The sequence below is a fragment of the Lepus europaeus genome, chromosome 12, assembly GCF_033115175.1.
Source record: "Lepus europaeus isolate LE1 chromosome 12, mLepTim1.pri, whole genome shotgun sequence".
NCBI classification, from domain to species: Eukaryota; Metazoa; Chordata; class Mammalia; order Lagomorpha; family Leporidae; genus Lepus; species Lepus europaeus.
This window is the reverse complement of record NC_084838.1, coordinates 41793646-41817003: the sequence shown is the minus strand read 5'-3', so window position 1 is coordinate 41817003 and position 23358 is coordinate 41793646. Positions and strand designations below refer to the sequence as shown.

The window sequence follows — 23358 nt, the reverse complement described above, 5'->3', positions numbered from 1 at the left end:
CTACATATATATTAAATAAATAATAATAATAATAAAAGGTAAGGCAGAAGGGATATTCATTTGAAGAATTTAGCTTCTCTCCAAATTCCAGTTGCTACCTTTTTGCCAATGGAAAAAGCACTTGTTCTCACAGAATAGCCCAATAAAACAAATCTCAAGTCAAAGGATTAATATCCTTTGATTTAATGTAGAATTATGACCTCTGTGATCATTTAAAACATCTAATGTGCTTAAATTCAAAAATTTTATCCTGACCTGCATTTTGGGGTCCTGCATTGAAATCTTCAAGCCTTGACTCCAGTGACCCAGAGGTTCCTGGACAAAAATGGATAATGTAAATTGCAAATACCAGTAACTAAATTTGGCATTAGTTAACACTGTTAAACAGCAGTCCAATCAAACCTGGAAATGAGTTAGTTTTTGAGAACAGAACTACATTCCCTTTACATTAGCCTACTGCCTTTAAGGACCACAGCCATCCCCTACTGTCTTCCTATTTTTGGAGGGGGTGTCTAGACAGAGGCCAGACGAGTCAAAGCATGAATCACATCTTTTCCCTCTTGCACTCCAACTATAGCCTGATCAAGAGTCCACCTTGAATTCCGCATATGAATTACACGATCTAAGAAAAGTGTTCCAGGGAGCTGGTACTGTGGCATAGTGGGTAAAGCCTGCGACATCAGCATCCTATATGAGCTCCAGTTGGAGACCCTGCTGCTCTGCTTCAGATCCAGCTCCCTACTAATGTGCCTGGCATAGAAGCTGTACACCCACATGGCAGACTCCTGGCTTCAGCCTGGCCCAGCCCCAGCCATTCATGCCTATTCATTCAGGCATGAACCAGTACATGAAGATTCTCTCTCTTTCTTTCTCTCTCTCTCTGTATGTGTGTGTGTGTGTGTTTAAAGTGTTCTAGGCTGGTGCCATGGCTCAATAGGCTAATCCTCTGCCTGCGGCGCTGGCACACCAGGTTCTAGTCCCGGTCGGGCCGCTGGATTCTGTCCCGGTCACTCCTCTTCCTGTTTAGCTCTCTGCTGTGGCCTGGGAGTGCAGTGGAGGATGGCCCAAGTCCTTGGGCCCTGCACCTGCATGGAAGACCAGGAGAAGCACCTGGCTCCTGGCTTCGGATCAGCGCAGTGCGCTGGCCGCAGTGGCCACTGGGGGGTGAACCAACAGAAGAGGAAGACCTTTCCCTCTGTCTCTCTCTTTCACTGTCCACTCTACCTGTTAAAAAAAAAAAAAAAAGAAGAAGAAAAAAAAAAAGGAAAGAAAAAGCCAGCACCGCAGCTCACTAGGCTAATCCTCTGCCTGCGGCGCCGGCACACCGGGTTCTAGTCCCAGTTGGGGCGCCGGATTCTGTCCCAGTCACTCCTCTTCCTGTCCAGCTCTCTGCTGTGGCCCGGGAAGGCAGTGGAGGATGGCCCAGGTCCTTGGGCCCTGCACCCACATGGGAGACCAGGAAAGGCACCTGGCTCCTGGCTTCGGGTCAGCGCAGTGAGCTGGCCGCAGCGGCCACTGGGGGGTGAACCAAAGGAAGAGGAAGACCTTTCCCTCTGTCTCTATCTCTCACTGTCCACTCTGCCTGTCCAAAAAAAAAAAAAAAGTGTTCTAATGCAAGACTACTATAGATATACAAACAAATGACCCATTTCAGTCGTTCAGTGGAAAATACACTGCCATTACTGTCCTACTTTCCTTCAAGTGGCTTACCTCAGGAACTGAAAAGAAACGCATATAAAGGGACATTCACCCAAGCAATTTTCAAGCCACAGACAAATGACTCTTTCATCATAGCGAATAACCCTCATTATGGTTAATAACCCTGGGCCTGGACTTCACAGTGTACAAACAATTGAACAGTCATTATAGCTCATTTAATCTCCACGTCACCCATCAATCACACTACCCTCACCTTGTTGGTAGATGCATCCTTCCCCTTCTTTGGGGGCACAGGACAGTGGCTGGGGCTGCTCCCAGGTCCGAGCCCTGTGCCAGGCTCAGCTTCCTGGGCAGCATCCCTTTCAACAGAATCATTGTTGCCTGACCTCTTTCTCTTCCTGTGTGTTTCCAGGCCAGAGCTCTTTGCCTCTTCCTCAAACTCTACAATATATGGATAAAGTTCATTCACCATGCAGAGAACCTGGCCAGGGTACAGCTTCATCTCTTGGTCCTTCCCAATGATGACTGAGTCAATGCTGGTGGGATTGACCCCCACCTAGGGAATAAATAATTACAAAATAATTGTAACAGGTGCCGGCATTGTGGCACAGTGAGTTAAGCCACTGCCTGCCAACACTGGCATCCCATACGAACACTGGTTTGAGTCCCGGCTGCTCTACTTCTGATCCAGATCCCTTCTAATGTGTGTGGGAAGCAGCAAAAGATGGCCCAACACAGCTTGGGCCCCTGATACCCATGTGGGAGACCTGGATGGAGTTCCAGGCCCCTAGATTCCACCTTGCCCAGCCCTGGTTATCATTTCAGGAGTAAACCAGTGGATGGAGGATCTCTCTCTCCCTCCCTCTATTCCTCACTCCTTCTTTGTAACTTTGCCTTTCAAATAAATAAAAGAAAAAAAAAGAATTATGATAGCAATAACATTGTTAGTAATATAAGTCACTGCCATGTTAACCACTCACTGTGTGCCATGCATTAAGCTTAATGGTTACCTATATTGCTCCAGTCACTGCCACACATTATAGAAAAGCCCTCATTGGCTGGTACAGTCGCTCTAAAGTCAACAATATGGGGCGGGCATTGTGGCACAATGGGTTAGGCCAGCACTCAGGACACTCACATCCTACTCCACTTCTGATCCAGCTTCCTGCTAATGCACATTATGGGAAGCAGATGATGACTCAAGCGCTTGGGCCCCTGCCACCCATGTGGGAAACCCAGATGGATCTGGGCTCCTGCTTTGGTTGAGCCCAGCCCTAGCCCTTTCAAGCACTTAGGGAGTGAACCAACAGATAGAAAATATCTCTCCCTTTATCTCTCTCTTGCTCTGTCCTTCTAGTAGATGAAAATAAATGAAAAAACATTTTAAAAAACAAAGTCAACAGCATAAGATAACCAGCAAGTATAAAATTGAGGTCCACATTACAAACACACATACCTGCTTTACCTTCACATATCCCTTGTTACACTCCGCTTTCAACTGTACTGAAAGAAATAGGAAAAAGTTAAACAAAAGCACAACAAAAACCAGCAACTTGCCAATGTCTCCCCAAAGGACAATGTGGCCTCACTGCAGGAGGCAGCTTTAGAGATTTTTCCCATAAGGTCTGTAAGCACCCCCAGGTGCTTTTGCAAATGACTAGGCTCCGAAGCCTACCAATTTCTAAAAGCTTCAAATCCTTCCATAAAATGTCCAACAGTGGGACTGGCACTGTGGCAAAGAGGGTTAAGCCCTGCTTGAAATGTCAGCATCCCACCGTGGAGCACCGACTGGATTCCCAGCTGCTCCACTTCTGATCTAGCTCCCTGCTAAGGCGCCTGGGAAAGCAGAGGAAGATGGTCCAAGTGCTTGGGCCCCTACTACCCACATGGGAGATCAGAATGGAGTTCCTGAATCCTAGATTCAGGATGTTGTAGCAATTTAGAGAGTAAACCAGCAGAAGGAAAGAGTGTATGCCTTGTTTTTTCCGTCTTCCTTTCACATAGATAAATCTTAAAAAAAAAAAATGTGGAAGCTGATGTTGTGGCATAGCAGGTAAAGCTGCTGCCATCCTGTCTGGGCACTGGTTCAGTTCCAGCTGCTCCACTTCCCATCCAGCTCACTGTATGACCTGCAAAAGCAGTACAAGATGGCCTAGGTCCTTGGGCCCCTGTACACACATAGGAGACCTTGAGTAAGCTCCTGACTCTTGGCTTCGGATTGGCGCAGCTCCAGCCATTGTGGCCATCTGGGGAGTGAACCAGTGGATGGAAGACCTCTCTCTCTATGTCTCTCTCTCTCTCCCCCCCTTCCCTCTCTCCCTCCCTCCCTCTGCCTCTCTGTAACTTTGCCTTTCAAATAAATATGGCCGGCACCGCGGCTCACTAGGCTCTTTCAAATAAATATGGCCGGCACCGCGGCTCACTAGGCTCTTTCAAATAAATATGGCCGGCACCGCGGCTCACTAGGTTAATCCTCTGCCTGCGGCACCGGAACCCCAGGTTCTAGTCCCGGTTGGGGCACCAGATTCTGTCCCAGTTGCTCCTCTTCCAGTCCAGCTCTCTGCTGTGGCCCAGGAAGGCAGTGGAGGATGGCCCAAGGGCTTGGGCCCTCACCTGGCTCCTGGCTTCGGATCAGCGCCGGCCATAGCAGCCATTTGGGGGGTGATCCAACGGAAGGAAGACCTTTCTCTCTGTTTCTCTCCCTCACTGTCTAACTCTGCCTGTCAAAAAATAAATAAATAATAAAATCTTTTAAAAAAATGCACAAGGGGCTGCCACCATGGCACAAGTTAATCCTCTGCCTGCGGCACCAGCATCCCATATAGGTACCAGGTTGCTCCTCTTCCAATCCAGCTCTCTGCTATGGCCTAGGAGAGCAGTAGAAGATGGCCCAAGTCCTTGGGCCCCTGCACCTGCTTTGGAGACTGGAAGAAGTGCCTGGCTCCTGGCTTCGGATTGGCGCAGCTCCGGCCACTGCAGTCATTTGGGGAGTGAACCAGCGGATAGAAGATCTTTCTCTCTGTTTCTCCCTCTCACTGTCTGTAACTCTCTCTCTCAAATAAAATAAATAAAATCTTTTTAAAAAAATGCACAAACTTGGCCAGCGCCGTGGCTTAACAGGCTAATCCTCCACCTTGCGGCGCTGGCACACCAGGTTCTAGTCCCGGTTGGGGCACCGGATTCTGTCCCGGTTGCCCCTCTTCCAGGCCAGCTCTCTGCTGTGGCCCGGGAAGGCAGTGGAGGATGGCCCAGGTCCTTGGGCCCTGCACCCGCATGGGAGACCAGGAGAAGCACCTGGCTCCTGGCTTCAGATTGGCGAGATGCGCTGGCCACAGCGGCCATTGGAGGGTGAACCAACGGCAAAAAGGAAGACCTTTCTCTCTGTCTCTCTCTCTCTATCCACTCTGCCTCTCAAAAAAAAAAAAAAAAAAAAAAAAAGCACAAACTCCCTTAGCTACTGCTAATATCCTTCTGAGGAAACTTCAAGGAATGCTCACAAGTTTCTGTATGCCAGAACCTCTGGCTCACTCAGCATCACACACTCTGCCACCAGAAATGAGGACTGATATCTCATGCAAGTTCTTGGCTAAGAATTAAATCAGGTTCTAATATTATTTTTTGAAACTACCAGATGCCTTCAACAGAGAAAAAGAGATAAAATACACATTCCAGTAAATAGAAGTTCAGTTGGGCTTGGAGGGAAGCAGTGGAAAGAATGTTAGAGACAGATTACAGGGACAGAACAGTCTGAGCTCCTGTGAGAAGAGGTAACATTAAACACTCCTTCAGATAAGTAAACAAAGTATCGGGGCTGAGTCAGAGAGCTGCTCACAGGGACCACCGGCGCAGGACAGGCTGACACACAGCCCCTGCAGTTGCTGTTGAGACAGAGGGGGCTGCTTCTCTATCTTAGTCTGTGGGTGCAAGCATGGCTCTTCTTTATTCACTTAGATTAGCTCATATAGGAAATCAGTGCTACAGACTCCACTAACTTGCTGGGGGGGGGGGGGGTCCACACTATAGCAGGCATGTCCAGCATTTATAGGAACATGATAAGGCCTTTTCCTGAGGACAAGGACTTTTATGTCATTAAATCCTAAGAAAGACAAGACCCTGATGCCACCCTCAGTGTGAAACAGTATGTAAAGAATGGCACCACCTAGTCCATTCTTAGATAAGGTTTCAGGCTGACCCTAGAATTTTTCTGTCTTGTTGCCCAGTGAACTCAATTCCACTGTCCCCTGATCATAAGTGAAAACCTGGCTGCTCCAAACCCCACCTGACTGAATGTTACCACAATGGGAAGGGAGAATCAGGAATGAATGAGGCCCTGGTGCTGGCTAAAAGAGGTCAGTTCCTGAGTTTTGTCTTTGGCAGACAATGTGTTTCCATCAATATCATACAGGACCTTTGGATCTTACAGAACCAAACATGGCTATCACGACAATACCATGACTAGTTACCTTGCTGTCGAGAACATTTCTTATCAGTGATCTTGGTCTCTGGGCTGCGTCCAATCACAACTGCTTCCAAATGTGGAAGTTTGATTCGCTGGTGCCGGCTGTCCTGTCTCACCAACCAGCACACCCGCATTGTCGCTCTGAGAGACAAAACCAGAGAACTGCTAGGAACAGGCCCAGTGGCAGGAGACTACACCTCAGCAGCACCTCACATGTGATTTACCAGATGCTCGTCTTGAGGCAGATGACTTCACCTCCCTCTCCCAATTCCCTCACCCATAAACCCAGGATAATGGCAGACTCAGGGAGCTGCTGGCAGGATTAAATTAGATAATGTGGTTAAGCCTTTATCTCCCTGCCTGCATCGTGCTAAACAATCAAAGATTGTTACACACTTATTGACCTACTCTGTGTGCTGGACATTGGGCTATCTAATGAAGGTCCAAAGAATGAACTGCCCTGTCCCTGAGGGGCTTGGATAGATTCATGTATCAATTATAATGTAACACGATAAGCACTGTAAGAAGAGAGTAAGCAAACATGTCATGACGCAGTAAAAGAACTGACCCTGGTGCAGAGGGATTTCACCTGGGATCTCAATGGATGAGAACTTCACCTGCCAGAGAACCAAGGACCTAAGAGTGAAGGTTTTCTTCAGTTCCTTGGTGTCTTTATGTGTAACAGGTTCCCCTTCCTTCGTTGTCCTAACATATAGTGATGTTAGAACAACACATTTTACTCCCATCTGCTAGAAGATTGCCAAAATAAATATGCAAACCCATAATTTCTAGAATAAACATGGCACTTTTGTGTAATATACAACCTAAACAACAGTAGAAGTAATGATATTCTTTTGAAAAACAACCTTATGGCCACTTAGATTATCAGTAGAAAAGAAGTTCAAAAGAAAGGTGAGGCCTAAACAAAGTCAGAGAAGCAAAGGGAATAGAGAGGAAGAAAAGCCAAGGCAAATCTGGAGGAACTTAATTCAGGCATAATTTGCCTTATTGAGCTTTGCTTTGTTCACTCTGCAGACATTAACAGTTTTTTACAAATTGAAGGTTTGTGGCTTGGCACCATTTTCTTCAACAACCTATACTCAGCTCATGTATCACATTCTGGTAGTTCTTATAATATTGTAAACTTATTCATTAGTGTTATATCTTCTATGGTGATCTGTGATCAGCAATCTTTGATGTTACCATTATTGTTGTGGGGTGTCATGAGTCCCACTCTATGACAGATTTACAAGCTCCATGCCACATGTTTTGACTGCTCCACTGATCTACTATCCATACCACCTCTCTACCCCAAATCTGTCCTCGCCTCCCCCACCACATCTATCTCCCTCTCCCCTGGCCTCCCTATTCCCTGAGACACAATATTAAAATCAGGTCCATTAATAACCCTATAATCACATTCACAAATGTGAAAGGAAAAAAAAGGAAGAATCCCATGTCTCTCATTTGAAAGCAAAAGCTAGAAAATATTAAGTTTAGAAAGTGTGTCAAGAGCTGAGGTAGGTCAAAAGCTTGGCTTGTTGCACCAAAAGGCCAAGGTGTGAATGCAAATGAAAAGTTCTTGAAGATTAAAAATGCTACTCCAGTGACCACATGCAGGATAAGAAAGTGAAACAGCCTTGGAGAAAGTTTTAATGGTGTGGATAGGAGACCTAAGCAACCACAATGTTCCCCTAACCCAAAGCCTAATCCCGAGCAAGGCTCTCATTCTTTAATTGAATGAAGGCTGAGAAAGGTGAGAAAACTGCAGAAGAAAAGTCTGAATCTAGCAGAGGTTGGTTCATGAGGTTTAAGGAAAGAAACCATCTCTGTAACATGAAAGTGCAAGGTGAAGCAGCAAGTGCTGATGTAGCAGCTGTAGCAAGTTGTCCAGAAGATCTAATTAAGAGAATTGACGAAGGCGGCAACACTAAGCAGCGTTTTTGCTTTTTGTGTTGTGTTTTTTTTTTTTGTTTTTTGTTTTTTGTTTTTTTTTTTTTGACAGACAGAGTGGACAGTGAGAGAGAGAGAGAGAGAGAAAGGTCTTCCTTTGCCGTTGGTTCACCCTCCAATGGCCGCTGCGGCTGGCGTGCTGTGGCCGGCGCATCTTGCTGATCCGAAGGCAGGAGCCAGGTGCTTATCCTGGTCTCCCATGGGGTGCAGCGCCCAAGCACTTGGGCCATCCTCCACTGCACTCCCTGGCCACAGCAGAGAGCTGGCCTGGAAGAGGGGCAACCGGGACAGAATCCGGCGCCCTGACCGGGACTAGAACCCAGTGTGCTAGCGCCGCAAGGCAGAGGATTAGCCTAGTGAGCCACGGCACCGGCCGTAAACAGCTTTTCTTTAAAAAAAAAAAAAAAAATCATCTATTTATTTTAGAAGAAGAGCTACAGACAGCAGGAGAAACAGAGAGACAGGTCTTCCATCCATTGATTCACTCCCCAAATGGCCACATTGGTCAGAGCTCAGCCAATCCAAAGCCAGGAGCTTTTTCCGGGTCTCCACATGGATGCAGGGTGCAGGGACCTAGGTCATCCTCTGCTGCTTTCCCAGGCCACAGCACAGAGCTGAATCAGAAGAAAAGCAGCCGAGATACGACCGGTGTCCATATGGGATGCTCCCACTGCATGCGGAGGCTTAGCCTACTACGCCACAGTGCCAGTCCCTAAACAACAGCTTTTCAATGTAGACAAAACAGCCTTCTATTGGAAGACGCAATCTATGACTTTCCAGTTAAAGAGAAATCAATGCCTGCTCCAAGGGAATGGGTGTTGTCACAGCGCAAGTTAAGCTGCCATTTGGGACAACTGCATCCCATATAAGAGTGCCTGGGATCAAGTCCCACCTCCACTTCTGATCTTGCTTCCTGCTAATGCACACCTGGGAAACAGCAGATGATGGCGCAGGTAGGTACCTGATTCTCTGCCACCTACGTAAGAGTCCACTTGAGTTCCCTGCTCCTGGCTTTTGCCTAGCCCAGCCCTGGCCATTGCAACCATTGAGGGGGTGGCCCAGCAGAGGGAAGATCTGTCTCTCCTTTTCTCTATGTTAACTCTTTCAAACAAATAAGTCTTTTAAAAAATTTTTAAGAAAAATCATTCAAGGGCCCAGTGCTGCGGTGTAGCAGGTAAAGCCTCCACCTGTGGCACTGGTATCCCATATGGGTGCTGCTTCAAGTCCTGGCTGCTCCTCTTCTGATTCAGCTCTCTGCTAATGACCAGGGAAAGCAGTGGAAGATGGCCCAAGTGCTTGGGCCCCTGCACCTGTGTGGGAAACCTGGAAGAAGCTCCTGGCTTCTCACTTCAGATCAGCCCAGCTCCAGACATTGTATCCATTTGGGGAGTGAACCAGAGGATAAAAGACCTTCTCTCCCTTTCTTTCAGTAACTCTACCTCTCAAAAAAAAAAAAAAAAAAGAGTATTCATGATTCATGGGAGGTCAAAATATCAACATTGGGGCCAGCATTGTGGTGCAGCAGGTTAAGCCACTGCCTGCAACACTGGCATCCTATATAAGCACTGGTTGGAGTCCCGGGATACTCCACTTCCAATCCAGCTCCCTGCCAAAGTACCTAGGAAAGCAGTGGAGGATGGTTCAAGTGCTTGGGCCCCTGCCACCCACGTCAAGACCCAATGGAGTTCTAGTCTCCTGGCTTTGGCCTGGAACAGTCCTGACCACTGTGGACATTTGGGAAGTGAACCCACAGATGGAAGATCGATCGATCAATTAATCAACCGACCTCTTTAACTCTGCCTTTCAAATAAATAAACAAATCTTTTAAAAAAATCAGTATTAACAGCGCTCAGAAAAAGCTGATTTTAACCCTCATAGATGATTTTGAGGAGTACAAGACTGCAATGGAGGAATTAACTGCAAATGTGGTAGAAACAGCAAAAGAAGGGGGAGCCTGAAGATGTGACTGAATTGGTGAAGTCTCCTGGTAAAACTGGATAAGGAGTTGTGTCTTAGGGCTGAGCAAAGAAAGTGGTATCTGGAGATGGAATCTACTCCTCGTGAAGATGCTGTGAACATTGTTGAAATTACAACAAAAGATTTAAAATACTACATAAACTTACTTGATAAAGCTGTAGCAGTGTTTAACAGGTTTAATGCAAATTTTGAAAATTCGGCCGGCGCCGTGGCTTAACAGGCTAATCCTCCACCTTGCGGCGCCGGCACACCAGGTTCTAGTCCCGGTCGGGGCGCCGGATTCTATCCCGGTTGCCCCTCTTCCAGGCCAGCTCTCTGCTATGGCCCGGGAAGGCAGTGGAGGATGGCCCAAGTCCTTGGGCCCTGCACCCTCACGGGAGACCAGGAGAAGCACCTGGCTCCTGGCTCCGGATCAGCGAGATGCGCTGGCCGCAGCGGCCATTGGAGGGTGAACCAACGGCAAAAAGGAAGACCTTTCTCTCTGTCTCTCTCTCTCTCACTATCCACTCTGCCTGTCTAAATAAATAAATTTAAAAAAAAAAGAAAATGTTTAAAATTCTACTATGGGCAAATGCTGAAAGGAAGAATCAGCTGGTGTAGCAAACTCCATTTATTGCTTCAAGAAACTGCCACAGCCGCGCCCCCCTTCAGCAACCATCACCCTCATCAATCAGCAGCCACCAACACTAAGGCAATCTCTCCATCAGAAAAACAGTCATGACTCATGGAGGGCTTAGTTGATCATTAGCAGTTTTTAACAATAAAACAGTTTTAATTAAGTATATTGGTTGTTTTTTTAGACACAATGCTATTTTACACATAATAGATTACAGCATAGTGTAAAAATAACTTTTATATGCACATGAAAACCTTCATGTGACTTGCTTTACTGCACTATTTGCTTTGTGCAATAACTGAACCACAGTATCTCTGAGGTATGTCTGTGTTGAAGACAGATGGAGAAGAATAAAGGAAGACACCAACCAAAGATGCCTAATATGGACGAGGCCCATTAACCAAAATGAGGAATATACAGAGAAACAATTTGGGGTTAGAAGAATCAATTGTATATTGAATAAAGGTGAATAAGAACCAATTTTATATTGAAACAGAGTCACTGGGAGACTCAAGTCTGTGGATGATCCAAGGAGCAAGCTGAACTACCTGAGGATAAAGATCAGGGGAGAGGCTGCACTCAGTGTATGCTCTGAGAGGCAGGCACACATCATGAAAGCTGCAGCAAAGAGTAAGAATGAGACCAGGGAGGCGACAAAGGGAAATATGGGGAGGGGTAGGATTAGAACTTACGAATACCTCCCTGGACTGAAGAACCTTATCAATGCTCAAGTCTCTCACAAACCAGTCTACACTGCTTGCAGCCAAGGCAGCATGTAAGCCCGCTACACAAGCTCTCTATCAATGAACAAAGGGGAAAAAGGCCAGATTTTTTTTTTTTTTTTTTTTTTTTTTTTTTTGATATATAGAGTTAGACAGTGAGAGACAGAGAGACAGAGAGAAAGGTCTTCCTTCCGTTGGATCACCCCCCAAATGGCCGCTACGGCCAACGCAATGTGCTGATCCAAAGCCAGGAGCCAGGTGCTTCCTCTTGGTCTCCCATGTGGGTGCAGGGCCCAAGGACTTGGGCCATCCTCCACTGCCTTCCCGGGCCACAGCAGAGAGCTGGACTGGAAGGGGAGCAACCAGAATTAGAACCCGGCGCCCATATGGGATGCCAGCACCGCAGGCAGAGGATCAACCAAGTGAGCCACAGCACTGGCCCCCAGATTTTTAAAAATCAGGGTTTCCGGCCGGCGCCGTGGCTTAACAGGCTAATCCTCCGCCTTGCGACGCCGGCACACCAGGTTCTAGTCCTGGTTGGGGCGCCGGATTCTATCCCGGCTGCCCCTCTTCCAGGCCAGCTCTCTGCTATGCCCCGGGAAGGCAGTGGAGGATGGTCCAAGTGCTTGGGCCCTGCACCCTCATGGGAGACCAGGAGAAGCACCTGGCTCCTGGCTTCGGATCAGCGAGATGCGCCGGCCACAGCGGCCATTGGAGGGTGAACCAACGGCAAAAAGGAAGACCTTTCTCTCTGTCTCTCTCTCTCTCTCACTGTCCACTCTGCCTGTCAAAAAATAAATAAATAAATAAATAAAATAAAAATAAAAATCAGGGTTTCATTACCATCTGCAAAGACAAAACAATGCAAGACAGAGTAAGCAAATGAGAGCTGAGGAAGTATAAATTCATTGCACTTGGATTAATGTGAGCATTGAATTAGTTCTAAGAAGGTAAAAGTGCTGTATTAATCAGGAAAGTTCCCAAGAAACCACTCAGAGGAAGCAAGGAGCCAAAGGGATTAATAAGAGAGACAAGGAGTACAAGGGGGCATTTCTTCTTTTTTTTAAAGATTGATTGATTGATTGATTTGTAAGAGTTAGAGAGAGACACAAAGACAGAGAATACCTTCCGTCCACTGGTTCACTCTCCAAATGGCCTCAATGGTCAGGGCTGGGCCAGGCCAAAGCCAGGAGCCAGAAGACTCTTCTAGGTCTCTCACATGGGTGCAGGGGCCCAAGCACTTGGGCCATCTTCTGCTGCTTTCCCAGGTGCATTAGCAGAGAAATGGATCAGAAGTGGAGCAGCAGGGACTTGAACCAGTGCCCATATGGGATGTTGGCATCACAGGCAGCTTAACCCACTGCATCACTGTGCTAGCCCTAAGGGGCATTCCACTTTAAATGGCACAGATGATGGCACAGATTTCCGAAATGGTAAGACACAGGTAAAGATGCAGCATATAGACTTAGCTACATGAGCCAGAGAAGCTGCCTGAGTCACAAACCAAGGCAGAGGCGTTGAAAGAACATTAAGCTGAAAAGTTTTGATTTAACATAATCAATAGGAGACAACTGCCAGATTTTGAGCTCCACACTATGATGAAACAACAGAATTCAAAAACTTTGCCAACTGCTGCATATAGGCAGGCAAGAGTGGAGAAATCTAGAGTCAGCAATCATCCTAAAGCCATTAATATATGAGTGGGCTAGAGAAGTCCAAGAGGCAGTTCTGCAGGTTGCTGACACAGGAGTACAAAGTGTCAGTTGTGAATTTTTTTTTTTTTAAGATTTATTTATTAATTTGAAAGTCAGAGTTACACAGAGAGAGAAGGAGAGACAGAGAGAGGTCTTCCATCCATTGGTTCACTACCCAATTGGCCACAATGGCCAGAGCTGCACCAATCCGAAGCCAGGAGCCAGTATCTTCTCCCAAGTCTCCTAGACAGGTGCAGGGGCCCAAGGACTTGGGCCACCTTCTACTGCTTTCCCAGGCCATAGCAGAGAGCTGGATCGGAAGTGGACCAGCTGGGACTCAAACCGGGTGCCCATATGGGATGCCAACACTGCAGGGGACAGCATTACCCACTATACCACAAGCACCAGACCCTAGTTGTGAATCTAAAATCGTAAACCTGGGGCCTCAAATGATGGCAGTGCTACAGGCAGGTCCCACTTTTTAATACTATAGTGAGTTTGTACACTAGTACAGTGCATATGAAATGGATGAGTGAGCAGGTAACAGGCCTCAAAGTGAAGCATGTCTTCATAGGTATGGAGAAGTCAGTCACGTGGTAACTGACTACTAATATTGAAAATAAACAAAGCCAGGAGAGCAGTTTGAGAGCAGGGACAGGAGGAATCAAATGGACAGTTCAGATCAAGTCTGGCTGTTGCAAAACAGTGAGAGTTACCCCCTGCTGTCCACAAGCACACACATACATTATTCCCTCCAAAGTTCTGAAGTTATGATCATTCCTACTTACTACTCCCTGAGAAGCTGAAGCAGTTCTACATGATACTTACACAGCTGCTTTAAGCAGTATTTTGGCCCACTTCAGCCTCTAGTTGCAACTACTGGCAGTGAAGTATTTTAGAATATGAATGCAGAAGGATGGTGTTCTTAAATTTTCAACCCAGGGGCCGGCACTGCGGCATAACGGGTAAAGCCGCCACCTGCAGTGCCAGCATCCCATATGGGCGCCAGTTCGAGTTCTGGCTGCTCCACTTCGGATCTAGCTCTCTGCTATGTCCTGAGAAAGCAATGGAAGATGGCCCCCAAGTCCTTGGGCCCCTCCACTCTTGGGCCCCTCACCGCGTGGGAGACTCAGGGGAAGCTCCTGGCTTCGGATCAGCACAGCTCCGGCTGTTGCAGCCAACTGGGAAGTAAACCAGCAGATGAAAGACCTCTTTCTCTCTCTGTCTCTCCTTCTCTCTGTGTGTAACTGTGACTTTAAATAAATGAATAAATAAATATTTTTAAAATGAATAAAATTTTCAAGCCAGTCCCTCCAGTAAAACTTCATAAACTACAAGCTCTGTGATAGCTGAGGTTATGTCCATTATTGCTCCTCAATGTATCGGCGGTCACATAATACTTGGCAAACGGCCAGCACACAGAAAGTGTCTACCAGTGAATGAGCAGCTGAAAACCCTACACAGGTTCTCTTTCTTTCCCTCACTCTCCCTTCCTTCTTCCTAGGCGGAGTGCTCTGCTCTTCCTGCTGGATAATCCCATACATCCTCACATCTATGTGGGTGAATCCAAATTCTCCAATTTTCTTTTTATTATTTTTATTTTTTTGACAGGCAGAATGGACAGTGAGAGAGAGACAGAGAGAGAGAAAGGTCTTCCTTTTGCCATTGGTTCACCCTCCAATGGCCGTTGCGGCCGGCGCACCGCACTGATCCAAAGCCAGGAGCCAGGTGCTTCCTCCTGGTCTCCCATGGGGTGCAGGGCCCAAGGACTTGGGCCATCCTCCACTGCACTCCCGGGCCACAACAGAGAGCTGGCCTGGAAGAGGGGCAACTGGGACAGAATCCGGTGCCCCAACCGGGACTAGAACCCGGGGTGCCAGCACCGCAGGCGGAGGATTAGCCTATTGAGCCGCGGCGCCAGCCAATTCTCCAGTTTTCAGCTTTATTCTTTTAACTCCAGAGTTGTGAGGACTGATTAGAAACTCTAAGTATTTTCCAAAGATTCAAGTGATCTGATAGGCCACACGAAGTCAAAAATCTAATAATGTGGAACAGTGCTGTCCAACAGAATTTTCTGGAGGGGCCAGCACTGTGGCGCAGCAGGTTAACACCCTGGCCTGAAGCACCGGCATCCTGTATGGGCACCAGTTCTAGTCCTGGCTGCTCCACTTCCCATCCAGCTCTCTGCTATAGCCTGGGAAGGCAGTAGAAGATGGCCCAAGTCCTTGGGCTCCTATACCAGCATGGGAAACCCGGAAGAAGCTCCTGGCTCCTGGCTTCAGATCAGCACAGCTCTGGCCGTTGCAGCCAAATTGAGGAGTGAGCCAGTGGATGGAAGATCTCTCTCTCTCTCTCTGCCTCTCCTCTCTCTGTATAACTCAGACTTTCAAATAAAATAAAATAAATCTTTAAAAAAAATTTTCTGGAATGATAGTAATGTCCTAAACTTATGTTATTCAACAAGACATCCTTCATGTGACTAGCGAACATCTGAAATGTAGCTAGTACAACACAGGAACTATATATTTTATGTAATTTAGAACTTTCCAAAACTCACTTAAATAATCACAGGTAGCTGAGGACTATCATAAAAACCATAAAGTCCAACACAGCTCCCAATCCTGATCAGTCCCAGATCCCTCAGGCATGAAGACTCGCACACCCTAACCCCATAAAGGTTATTGCATCTTATGCTCCTTTTCTTTTTTTATTTTTATTTTTTTATTTGGCAGGTAAAGTTATAGACAGTAAGAGAGAGAGAGAGAGAGAGAGAGAGAGAGAGAGGTCTTCCTTCCATTGGTTCACTCCCTTAACGGCCACTAAGGCTGGCGCTACGCCGATCCGAAGTCAGGAGCCGGGTGCTTCCTGCCAGTCTCCCATGCAGCTGCAGGGACCCAAGCACTTGGGCCATCCTCCACTGCCCTCCCAGGCCACAGCAGAGAGCTGGACTGCAAGAGGAGCAACCAGGCCAGAACTGGCGCCCCAACCGGGACTAGAACTCGGGGTGCCGGCACCACAGGCAGAGGATTCTTATGCTCCTTTTCACATAAGGAAACATAAGTTTCACATAAGGAAACATAAGTCCCATTCACCATCTCTCCTTCTCCTCTCTTCCCCCAAACACACACACACTTACACAATCCTCAAGTATAATGTACTGACTCATGTTCCCCAATATATGAATTTATAATCTTTTTAGCTCCTAAAAACTCAAGTCATTCTCAATTTTCAAACCCTGTTTTCTCATTGAGGCATCCACTGAACTGACTTCTCTTCTTTACATCTTATTATTGGTATAACAGAACTACTATCACAGTTCTTTATGAAAAAGGTTAAAAGGGGCAGCCTAATTAGGTGAAAAGCAGGAACTGCATGTAATACTACCCTCCAAAAGAGATCACCATCTCCTTATGACAGACTGACTCACTACCCACCCATTCAGAACAGAGCGGGGAAAAGTTTCTGGAGCTCACTGTCCTTGGCTAGGCCAAATTTTATACTCCAGGGTCCCCTGGTGTTCAGCACACCTTTACCAAGAGCATACTTGGTACCAGACACTGTGTTAAATGTCTTACATTATCTCTTTTTAATATTCACAACGCTCATTCTAAGGAAGACATAGCTGAGGCTTGGAGAAGTAACAAGTTCAAGTTGCAGAGTCAGTGTGTGACAGAGGTTAGGACTTCAATTAATTCCAAAGGATGGGTTCTTAACCACTTTAACATATGTCTTTTGGTTTCATTTACTTGATTATTCGATCAAAATTACTACATACCTACTACGTGCCTTGTGACATTCCAGCACCAATAAAAAGACATGAGCTGTCTTCAAAAGGTTCAGGGTCTGCGGAAACAATTACAACAATACACTTAGTATGGGGATTGGTCTATGCAAAGTATACTAAGGAAGCACACAAACTAGGACAAAGTAGGTGGGAAGGAGGGTTTTCTGGAGGAGGTAGGCCTTAACTATGCCCTACATATAAAACGGAAAATTAGGTTAAAGGGGGCAGCCGAATTAGATGAAGATCAAGAAGTGGAAAAAGAATTGGAGTGAAGATTCCAGACAAAGGGAACAGCAAGGGCAAATGCACACTAGCACAGTGCATAAGAAGCAGGTCAGTGTTGCTGGATTCTAAAGTGTGAGGCGGAGAAGGGTTTGGGGATACATGTAGGCTCCAGATGAGGCAAAGCTCTGGGTGACCAGCTAAGAAGCTGGAACTTTAGAAGTTTCAATGAATTTTCCAATTCAATAGACAGCAAATATTTGCTAAATGAATCAGAGAAAAGAACAGATGAATAAACGGATGTTTAAACATTAAGCAGAAACTTGACACAGATTTGTTTCCAAAACCATCAGGATGGGAGAGAGGTAGTATGCACTATAGATAAAATAGGGAGCAGGACTAGAGGCCGGGAAACCAGTTAGAAAACTATTACAGGGGACCGGCGCTGTCACGTAGCAGGTAAAGCCACCACCTGCAGTGTCGGCATCCCACATGGGTGCCGGTTCGAGTCCTAGCTGCTGCACTTCCAATCCAGCTCTCTGCTAATGACCTGGGAAAGCAGTGGAAAACAGCCCAAGTATTTGGGCCCCTGCACCTGTGTGGGAGACCTAGAAGAAGCTCCTGGCTCTGGCTTCAGATTGCTGCAGCTCCAGCCGTTGCAGCCATTTGGGGAGTGAACCAGCAAATGGAAGGCCCCCCACTCCCCATCCCTCTCTGCCTCTGCCTCTCTGTAACTGTGCCTTTCAAATAAATAAAACTATTATAAGTCATGCATTGTGGTGTTGCAGTTAAGCCACTGACTACAATGCCAGGATCCCATACAGGCACCAGTTCAAGTCCTGGCTCTCCACTTCTGATCTAGCTCCCTGCTAATGCACCTGGGAAAGCAGCAGAAGATGGCCCAAGTGCTTGGGTCCCTGCACTCACGTGGGAGATCCAGAAGAAGCTCCTGGCTTCGGATCAGCACAGTTACAGCTGTTGCAGCCATTGGGGGAGTGAACCAGCGGATGGAAGACCTCTCTCTCTGTCTCTGCCTTTCCTCTCTCTGTGTAACTCCAACTTTCAAATAAATAAATCTTTTTTTTTTTTTTTTTTTTTGACAGGCAGAGTGGACAGTGAGAGAGAGAGAGACAGAGAGAAAGGTCTTCCTTTTGTCGTTGGTTCACCCTCCAATGGCCGCCGTGGTAGCGCGCTGCGGCCGGCACACCGCGCTGATCCAATGGCAGGAGCCAGGTGCTTCTCCTGGTCTCCCATGGGGTGCAGGGCCCAAGCACTTGGGCCATCCTCCACTGCACTCCCTGGCCACAGCAGAGAGCTGGCCTGGAAGAGGGACAACCGGGACAGGATCGGTGCCCCGACCGGGACTAGAACCCGGTGTGCCGGCGCCGCAAGGTGGAGGATTAGCCTAGTGAGCCGCGGCGCCGGCAATAAATCTTTTTTTTATAAAATGTAACAGGAAAAATTTTAAAAATTTTTTAAAAAAAACTAAGACACATGATGTGCTCACTCAGGTCATGTGTACAGAATGAAAACAGAAGGGTACCAAAGTCACATGCAATTGAAAAGCTCAACATTTTAGGGAGGAGGAAAAGATCCCTCTTACTGGTAAGAGACATACATGGAAAAACGGCTGGAATGCAGGCTCCTTGAAGAAAAGCACTTTGTCTTATTCAACTCTGTATCACAAAAAATGTTTCATGAATAAATAAGTTGAGTGAACTGTCCTGGAAAATAAAGGAATAGGAAGCAAGTGAAATGATCGACTGTCAAAAGTAGTACAGGGATCCAGTAATGATTTATTTTAAAATGTTTATCTGGTTTGATAATCAGCCACTGATGACCTCCAGGTGAAATTTCAGGAAAATAATAGATCTGAAAGCTAGACTGCTGAAGGTAATGGGAGATAAGAGACACAATTTAGAATACTCTTTGAACAGACTGGATTAGGAGCCAGCACTGTGGTATAGTTGGCTAAGCCTCTGCCTGCGGCACCAGCATCCCATACAGGCATCAGTTCAAGTCCTGGCTGCTCTGCTTCCAATCCAGCTCACTGCTAATGTGCCTTGAAAAGCAGCAGAAGATGGCACAAGCACTTGGGCCTCTGTCACCCATGTGAGAGACCCGGAAGAAGCTCATGGCTCCTGGCTTCAGATCTCTTCAGATCTCTCTCTGTCTCTCTGTCTCTGTCTCTCTCTCCATAACTCTGACTCTCAAGTAAAATAAATAAATCTTTTAAAAAATAAGTCTTAATTGCTAAATCAACAACAGGAGTCATTGTGCACTTACTCCCCATGTTGGACCTCTCCCTATCCTTAATGAGGTTGTACTATGAGAATTAACAGCAAAACCTGTCTTCAAACAGTACTTTATACTTTGTGTGTCTGTGTAGGTGCAAACAGTGGAAATCTCTACTTAGTACAGAGTTGGTCTTCTGTATATAAAGTGAATTAAAAATGAATCTTAATGAAAAATGGAATGGGAGAGGGAGTAGGAGGTGGGATGGGAGTAGGGGTGGGAGGGCATTAACGGGGGGAACACTATATTCCTAAAAGCTGTACATATAAAATTTGTATTCATTAAATAAAAACCTTTAAAAAAAAAAAAAAAGAAAACAAGGTCTCCTATAAAAAGCATTTAAAAAAGGTCAGAAGATTAAAAATTTTGCTTTCATCAGAGAAACAACCCATCCTCTGAGACAACAAGAAAAGCAAAGATAGGTGTAACCTAAGTGATTTTGTAAGAAGGGAAAACATCTAAAACCCTTTCACCATAAAAGAATTCGTAACAACAGGGACCAGTGCTGTGGTACATCCAGTTAAGCCAGCGCCTGCAAGACCAGCTTCCCATATGAGCAACTGTTCAAGACCTGGCTGCTCCACTTCCAATCCAGCTCCCTGCTAATGCACCTGGGAAAGCAGCAGAAGATGGCCCAAGTAGGTGGGCACCTGCCACCCACATGGAAGACCCAGATGAAGCTCCTGGCTCCTAGCTTTGGCCTGGCACAGCCAGAGCCTTTGTAGCCATTTGGGAAGTGAATCAATGAATGGAAAATCTCCCTGTGAACCTAGTTCTGCCATTCAAGTAAGTAAATCTTTAAATCTTTAATGAACAACTAGAGAAAATCACTGAAGGGTAGTGACCCTCAAGGCCTCTTTTAAAAAAAAAAAATTATTTATTTATTTGAAAGTCAGGGTTATAGAGAACAGAGGCAGAGAGAGACAGAGAGTTCTTTCTTCCATCCACTGGTTCACTCCCCAAATGGCCGCAATGGCCAGAGTTGCGCAGATCCGAAGCCAGGAGCCAGGAGCTTCTTCTGGGTTTCCCAGCAGGTGCAGGGGCCCAAGATCTTGAACCACCTTCTACTGCTTTCCCAGGCCATAGCAGAGAGCTGGATCCAAAGTGGAGCAGCCAAGACTCAAACCAGCGCCTGTTTGGGATGCCAGCACTGCAGGCAGTGGCTTTACCTGCTACATCACATCACCGGCCTCTCAAGGGCTCTTAAGCTGGACTGCTTGAGTTCAAATCTGGGCTCCACCATCTACTCATTGCATGGCTTCAGTCAAGTTATTTAACCTCTGAAGCTTTAAACCCTTCTAAAATAAAATTCCTCTGTTTGTCACAAGGGCGAAATGAGACAGGTGTAAAACCCAGCGTCTGGCAAAACTAAGCAGGCAACACCATCATTGTTCTTGTTGACAGTGAAGGTATGATGAACGCAGATGCAGAGAACAGGTAAAGGCATCATCTAGGAGCGGCTGTGGCCTAGAGCGTAAAGCCAGCACCTGCAGTGCCGGCATCTCATATGGGCGCCAGTTTGAGTCCCAGCTGTTCCACTTCCAATCCAGCTCTCTGCTATGGCCTAGGGAAGCAGCAGAGGATGGCCCAAGTCCCTTGCCCCTGCACCCGCGTGGGAGACCCAGAAGAAGCTCCTGACTCCAGATCGGCTGAGCTCCGGCCATTGCGGCCACCTGGGGAGTGAATCAGTGGATGGGAGACCTCTGCCTGTCTCTGTCTCTCTCGCTGCCTCTGCGTCTCTGTAACTCTACCTTTTAAATAAATTAATTAAATAAAATAAGATCATCGGCCAGCAACGTGTAAGGTCCACGGGCACAAACCTACACCTGTGCTTCTCCCCACTTCCCAACATAAGCCACACTCCCAGAAGGCACCAAACCTGGACCACATTCCTTCCAAATGGGAAAGGTCTCTCTGCTGTACTGAGCCGCTAGCCCCGGTCTCTAGGGGAAGAGGCTTGCTCGGGCTGGCTTTCCTAAGAGCCGCTGAGAAGTTTGTGAAGGGCCCTCGAGCTCCTGGCGGAAACGCTGTCCCTGCCGACAAGCTGGGCCGCTTCCTTGGGTTGGACAGAGCCCGCTCTCTAATTAGTCCGTGTTCTGCTTGCGTCGCGTCCAAGCTCAACACAGAGGTCAGGCACACGCGAGAACTAACGTCAAGTGGGGCAGAGACCACCGCGAGCGCCTGCTGAAACGGCGCCCGGGAGCTGAAGGGAGAAAGAGGCAACGTCTTCAAAGACGCAGCAGCCACGAGAGCGTCCGTGAGGACACGTCTCCCAAGCGTAGTGGCTGCCCGGACCTAGCGCCCACACCCGCGGCTCTCAACCCAGCCAGGAGAGGCAGGCCGACCACTGCCTTACCGCTCGGCGACACAGAGCGACGAGCTCACGTTACTCCAGCCGTGCCTCACAGGTTCCGGCGCTGCCGGATCACGTCGCGAGACAGGCCGCAGCGCAGCCGGTGACGTCACCACGGCCTCTCCGCGGATTGGCTAAAAGGCTCTCCCAATGCCCGGATGTAAAAAGTGCCCACCCACAACTGGTCCCTCACTGGCCCAAGCGCGGGCCTTGGCAGTTAGCCCAGGCGAACGAGCTGTCTCGGCGTCCGCCTAAGGGCCATTCGCTTGTCACTGCCTCTCAGTCTGGACTGCACGAGGCTTCAGGCAGCAAACCCTCCCGTGGCTTTTTCCAGGCGGCCATGCCTCCTGACGCTCCCGTCGCTCACTGCCTGTAAGGTCATTTTCTCCCCTGCAGACGAGACCTGCTGAAGCACTGCCATCCCCTTTCTAAACTACAATCCATCTTTTTCCCATTCAGGAGACAAAGGGCTGCAGCGGGCAGAGCCCGGGGAAGCCTGCTAAGATTTTTTATTTTTTTAATGCTGTCTTCACTAAAGGAACTCCTGGACAGTCAGGGAGAGAAGCAGGATGCAACAATCAATGATATGGGCACTGATTTTTAAAGCCATTCCAGGACGCTCCCTAACCCTTGTCATGTATTGCAATTATTCCAAGGTATTTTGGCAGATGGAATTTTTTTTCATTTCTTTGAAAGGCAGAGACAGCGATCTTCCGCCCACTGGTTTACTCCCCAAATGTCCAGAACAGCTGGTCTTAAGACCAGGAAAGAAACCCAGAGCCATTAATTCAATCCAGGTCTCCCATGTGGGTGGCAAGGGTCCAATAACTTGAGCCATCACAGCTGCCTCCCAGGGTGGATATTAGCAGGAATGGGTGGCAGTATCAAACCCCATGGCACATGGGTAAAAGGACATCTTTTTTTTTTTTTTTTTTTTTTTTTTTTTTTTGACAGGCAGAGTGGACAGTGAGAGAGAGACAGAGAGAAAGGTCTTCCTTTGCCGTTGGTTCACCCTCTAATGGCCGCCGCGGTAGCGCGCTGCGCACCGCGCTGTTCTGATGGCAGGAGCCAGGTGCTTCTCCTGGTCTCCCATGGGGTGCAGGGCCCAAGCACTTGGGCCATCCTCCACTGCACTCCCTGGCCACAGCAGAGAGCTGGCCTGGAAGAGGGGCAACCGGGACAGGATCGGTGCCCCGACCGGGACTAGAACCCAGTGTGCCGGCGCCGCAAGGCGGAGGATTAGCCTGTTGAGCCACGGCGCCGGCCAGGACATCTTAACTGCTGTGCCACACACACACCTCAGATGGAAGATCTTCTATCTCATGGGTGAAGACGTAGTGCATATTTTTTAAAGATTTATTTTATTTACTTGAAAGAGTTACAGAGAGAGGTAGTCAGAAAGAGGTCTTCCGTTCCGTTGGTTCACTCCCCAAATGACCACAACGGCCAGAGCTGAGCCGATCTGAAGCCAGGAGCCAGGAGCTTCCTCCAGGTCTCCCACGCGGGTGCAGGGGCCCAAGGACTCAGGCCTTCCTCTACTGCCTTCCCAGGCTATAGCAGAGAGCTGGATCGGAAGAGAAGCAGCTGGGACTCAAACCAGCACTCATATGGGATGCTGGCGTTG

General features: G+C 47.6%; 1 protein-coding gene across 6 annotated transcripts in view; it reads right to left on the bottom strand.

The window, feature by feature from the left end:
- APTX (aprataxin) overlaps positions 1-21827 on the bottom strand; it is a 30650-nt gene extending 8823 nt beyond the window's left edge. Inside the window, exons 1-7 of one of the 6 annotated variants that reach the window (XM_062208092.1) lie at positions 21738-21801; positions 18705-18810; positions 16856-16923; positions 6123-6259; positions 3116-3162; positions 1913-2215; positions 256-315 (exon numbers count right to left, since the gene is read on the bottom strand). In XM_062208092.1, coding sequence (XP_062064076.1) covers positions 256-315; positions 1913-2215; positions 3116-3162; positions 6123-6252 — 540 coding nt within the window. In that variant the 5' untranslated portion in view covers positions 6253-6259; positions 16856-16923; positions 18705-18810; positions 21738-21801. Of the gene's footprint in view, positions 1-255; positions 316-1912; positions 2216-3115; positions 3163-6122; positions 6260-16855; positions 16924-18704; positions 18811-21737 lie in introns of those variants that run through there. The other 5 variants (XM_062208096.1, XM_062208093.1, XM_062208095.1 and 2 more) reach the window with 5 other exon arrangements.
- Positions 21828-23358: the final 1531 nt, after the last annotated feature.